General features: G+C 37.9%; 1 protein-coding gene across 1 annotated transcript; it reads left to right on the top strand.

Annotated features, from left to right (window-relative positions):
* The first annotated feature begins 3875 nt into the window (after window positions 1-3875).
* Window positions 3876-4874, top strand: LOC102905194 (olfactory receptor 2L13-like). The gene has a single exon (XM_006987722.2). The coding sequence runs from the start codon at window positions 3876-3878 to the stop codon at window positions 4812-4814; it is 939 nt and encodes a 312-aa protein (XP_006987784.1). The 3' UTR covers window positions 4815-4874.
* Window positions 4875-5185: the final 311 nt, after the last annotated feature.

Genomic DNA, 5185 nt, shown 5'->3' with positions numbered 1-5185 from the left:
CAAAAGCTAAGATGTGGAATGGAGGAAAGAAATGGGCACTTCTCTAGCACCTGACAGAGTGGAATGCAGACAGCTCATTGAGGTTCACGTTCTCCAGATTCACATGGAGTTTTTAAGACTAAGCAGAGACACTGATGTTCAATTACCTGCCTGGTCTTGTGCTCTGTAGATTTCTTGCTATGTGTCTCTGTTGTGTTTACATACCTGTAACTTTGTCAAAATTAACTGAGCATCCTGAATTTGTATCATTCCTGTATAATAGAAGTCTCCATGACACCTTAAAGAGCCCCATGAGTTTTGTATCTTTTGGAATGATCTAGGGGAATACTAACATTATATTTGCCTTGCAACCACTGGAGGATATTTAAAGTTACAATGAAATAAATAATAAAATCCATTTGTGACTCTGCATGAATAAAGGCCACACCCAATATTGAAATTATCTTGTTACCAATATACAGATCTTTATCTCTGACTCAATATCTTGGGTCTTAAACCTTAAGTTCCAGGTATCTGGCCTCCTGAAAATAGCTGTTCTGTAATATTTCCTGCCAAAATGATAGTTTCTAAACAATGGAAACAAAATAATTATTGCTGTGACTGTCCTCAAAGTGTGTTTATGAACCACTGAGGTGTGATCTGAGAGCACACACTTGTGCATTTCTTTTAAGAAATCAAACATCTGAAAGTAAGTTTAGTGCAGACGGTGGCCAAAGCTGAATATTAGAAACCCCCTCCTCATGGGATGGCGGAATGTTCCTTCCTCACCAGCTAAACACGTGATAAAATATGTAAAAAAAAAAGTGCCGCTAAGAGGTTCCTCTTTATTCACAAGTCATGATGCAGAAGACTGATTTTTAAAAAATGATGTCAATATGAACAATTGTAATCTATCATCTCTAAGGATAATGTTTCCTTAATTTCAACAGGTTGAGAGCCTGCTGTAAGTGCTGTGCCAGGGAGTAGGCATAGTGAATCATCAGATAGGGGCCTATGGTCCAGGTATGTATCCTACTGTTCTAACCACCCAGGCATCAGTGGTTTTGTGGGATGTGTGGCTCTGTTTTTTTAAAATAATTATTTAACTTTATTTTATTTGTATTGGTGTGAAGGTGTCAGACACCCTACAACTGGAGTTACAGACAGTTGTGAGCGGTCACGTGGGTACTGGGAATTGAACCCAGGTCCTCTAGGAAATGCAACCAGTGCTCTTAACTGCTAAGCCATCTCTCCAGCCTGTGTGCCTCTGTTTTTAAATCTAAATAAGTCACCAGATAATGTATTTTCTCTATAATGTAGTCTTCTCTATATGGTACTCATGGCAGCTCCCTTCTGAGCAAGAAAATCTGGTATGATGTCTCGGAATCTAAGAGCATCACTCTCCCTGTTCTAGCATCTTATCCAGATCAGATCCCAAGTCCTTTTCCCCTCTACAGTTGGCCTGGCACCTGCCCTTCACAATCACTAGTCTCATTGGTTTTGTTCTCATTTACTTTCCCTTCCAACACTGTTCCTTGTCATCACTTAGATAAGTGGACCTCACAAAGACGTGCTTACTTGGATCCTACACATAGTGGCTTGGGGCAGGTTCCATTCAAGCTGTCTCTTTTACTTTGTGTACCATGTTTTTCTTGTGGGAGGACTTAGTGGGCATCAGGTCATATGCTTGAGTTGATTGGCCTGTTCTTGTAGTCCCCTTCTTAATTTGTGCTACAGAGTGCGTTATCTTGCTTAAGTTAATAACAGAGCACTCAAGTGTCTAAGAACAGGGAAGGTATTTTTGAAGGTATACAATAAAGTTGGTGATTGTGTTTTTACTTATACTTCATGTTTTTCAGTCCATTTATAAGCATTTATAGTTGAAAGTTAATAAGGAAGCACAGGATTCTTCTGGTCTCATATTTGCTCTGTAGATTCTTCTGGTCTCATATTTGCTCTATGCCAAGTGGTTCTGTACAGCTGCCATGTTCTTGTCTATGTTTTCCTCATTGTCAGTATCTCTTGATCTGATAACTATAAAGTTGTATTCCCATTCTATGTGACAAGCTCTGTTTTACATTGTTTTTGTGCTCACCACAGACATATGGAATGCTAAATAATTTGTTGCTCCATGTGAATAATTTTCACAAGGGATCATTTGCTGTTCTTAGTTTTGAATAATATCAGTAATCCAACATTGGACTCAGGCAATGTCTTTGGTATCGCTCTCACATACAAGGGCACACACATGTAAAGCATAAACTCCTATACTGAGGACAGGTAAGAAGAAAGGAAATGTGTGTTGGAGAGATAATAAATCATAACTGTGGGTTTTGCATGCTTGAGAGGGAATGGAGAAAATCAGGTGAAATAGAACTGAGCAGTAAGAGACACCATTACTGAGGCAAGCCGGTGCTTAAGACTGGCCATAGAAAAGTAGGAAACATTATCCTAGCAGAATATTCATTCATTTTACTTTTTAGATAATATTTTTAATTTTGTCATAATATAGTCATATCAGATCCATTTTTTCATTTCCTCTATCCAGGCTCTACCATGTATACTTCTTACTCTCTTGCAAATTCAATGTTATGCAATACCAAATGATCATTTTTGAAAACATACATATCTGTAACATTATATAGACTAAGATGTTGTAGCTACATATTTAGAAATATATAAATATGCACATCCATATATGCAGCAACAATTATTAATTTTATTCTTGTTTTAATTGATCTATTCTGAATATGGCCAATAATTTTATTTTATTTTCCCCAGAAATAAGCTTAAAGTGTGTAAGTAAAATATATGTGACATAAAAAATAATAAATAAGACCAAATACATTCCTTTGTTATTTGGGTAGTTGAGATGGCTCAGCAAGTAAAGACCCTTGCCTTTAACTTGGTGATCTGAGTTTGCTATTCCAGGAGGAGCAAGGAAATTGACTCTCCACTGGTAGTCTATCTTTCATAAAAGACATATAAATAAGTGAATGAAAATATAACAATTTTAAAATATCAATTAGCAGAGTAAATAATGCAACTTGTACCTTTCTCCAATGAGCAGGTTTTTAAGGGCTTCTTGATCCTGTCAATGGAGTTCATTCACCAGAACTTTAGAGGAAGAGGAGAAAGCAATGCATACCACTAACATTTATACTATTTGAATATATTTGTATAACATTTACAATTGTAAAATATAACAAAAATATATATTAGGGAAAGTGTCACATTTGTTATGTTTTATTGTATAAAATGTTTTATTGTGAGTGTGTATTCAGTTGATAGCTGTAAAATTTGCAGAAACCAAATCATCCCTTATGGATGTGAGGACACACAAATAGCATCTGATGATTAGTGTGGATCTGAGCGCACACAAATCCATTAGTTCCAGAACAGTGAATTGGGAGAGGAGGTTATCTTCAGGAAAGGCAAAGATTCATTAGAGAGTTTGATAGGTAGAGCACAAGGAGCAGATCTCTGGGATGTGCCTGCACTGTGTTCAATTATGGGAACAGGGCCAGGAAGTAAGTGATGCAGAAGATAGAGGCTTTCTTAGTTCTGTAAGGTGACTTGACAATCTTGAGCAATGGTCTTGCATGGAGTTACCTAGGAGGAAATGTGTGAGCTATCTTACTCATGTTACCACACTTGGTTTTAAAATGACCATACAGGTATCTCTGAACTGAGAACTTGGTCAGAGGCAATACAGAAAAAACATTCAGCTCAGATTTCAAAATAAGTTCAGCAGAAGGATGGTGCTGGAGGAAGAACAATTCAGTGCAAGCATTCATGACAGGCCAGTTCCTCTTTATTCTGTCATTCTATTTCCTGTGATAGGTGTATGTTGCTTTTAAGTTTCTTTTGCAAGAAGGATAAAGCAATACGTCTTCATGGAGAAATGGAATCAGAGCTCAAGTGATTTCATTTTGTTAGGGTTGTTTCCTCAAAACCAAACAGGCCTTCTGCTTTTGCTGCTCATCATCTCCATATTTTCTGTGGCCTTGCTTGGCAACTCAACAATGATCCACCTCATTCGTGTGGATCCCAGGCTCCATACCCCCATGTACTTTCTCCTCAGTCAGCTCTCTCTCATGGACATGATGTATATTTCTTCCACTGTTCCCAAGATGGCATTCAACTTCCTCACTGGCCAGAAAAGCATTACCTTACTGGGCTGTGGAGTGCAATCCTTTTTCTTCCTGACCATGGCAGGTTCTGAGGGCTTGCTCCTGGCCTCCATGGCCTATGACCGTTTTGTGGCTATCTGCCACCCTCTTCATTATCCCACTCGCATGAGCAAAATGATGTGTCTGAAGATGATCATAGGATCCTGGATATTGGGCTCAATCAACTCTTTAGCCCATACAGTCTATGCTCTTCACATTCCTTACTGCCATTCTAGATCCATTAACCATTTCTTCTGTGATGTCCCTGCCATGCTGCCCCTGGCCTGTATGGACACTTGGGTTTATGAGTACATGGTATTTGTGAGCACAATCCTGTTTCTCCTAATTCCTTTCCTTGGCATCACAGCTTCCTATGGACGGGTCCTTTTTTCTGTCTTCCATATGCGCTCAAAAGAGGGAAAGAAAAAGGCCTTCACCACATGTTCAACTCACTTAACTGTGGTGACATTTTACTATGCACCTTTTGTCTATACTGATCTTCGACCTAGGAGTCTCCGTTCCCCGACAGAAGATAAGATTCTGGCTGTCTTCTACTGTATCCTCACCCCTATGCTCAATCCCATCATCTACAGCCTGAGGAATAAGGAGGTCCTGGGGGCCATGACAAGAGTCTTTGGGACATTCTATTCCACTAAACAATGATCATTTCCTCTCTACTCATATTTTAAATTCCATGGACAATTTTATAGAAGCAGTGCTGTATATTGGAAACATAATGTGTGTCACACACATATCATACCTTTCTGGTGATTCATTACTAATTAAGATTAAATACTATGTTCATTGTTATATTCTAGTATAATTATTCACATGTTTAGTTCATAACCTTACAGTTAATGATTTTAATGACTCATATTAGACAATAAATTACTATACCAACACAACATGAGATATACTTTATGTGTTTCCTGTAATATGATACTGCTTATGCTGATATTGACATGTTGTTTCTATAAAATTAACATGAATTAATTTTTTTGTTCAAATATTTTGCCTTCATTATTTTCATTATT

The sequence above is a fragment of the Peromyscus maniculatus genome, chromosome 12, assembly GCF_049852395.1.
Source record: "Peromyscus maniculatus bairdii isolate BWxNUB_F1_BW_parent chromosome 12, HU_Pman_BW_mat_3.1, whole genome shotgun sequence".
Classification (NCBI taxonomy): Eukaryota; Metazoa; Chordata; class Mammalia; order Rodentia; family Cricetidae; genus Peromyscus; species Peromyscus maniculatus.
The sequence above is the reverse complement of the archived record's forward strand: the minus strand, read 5'-3'. Positions and strand labels throughout refer to the sequence as shown.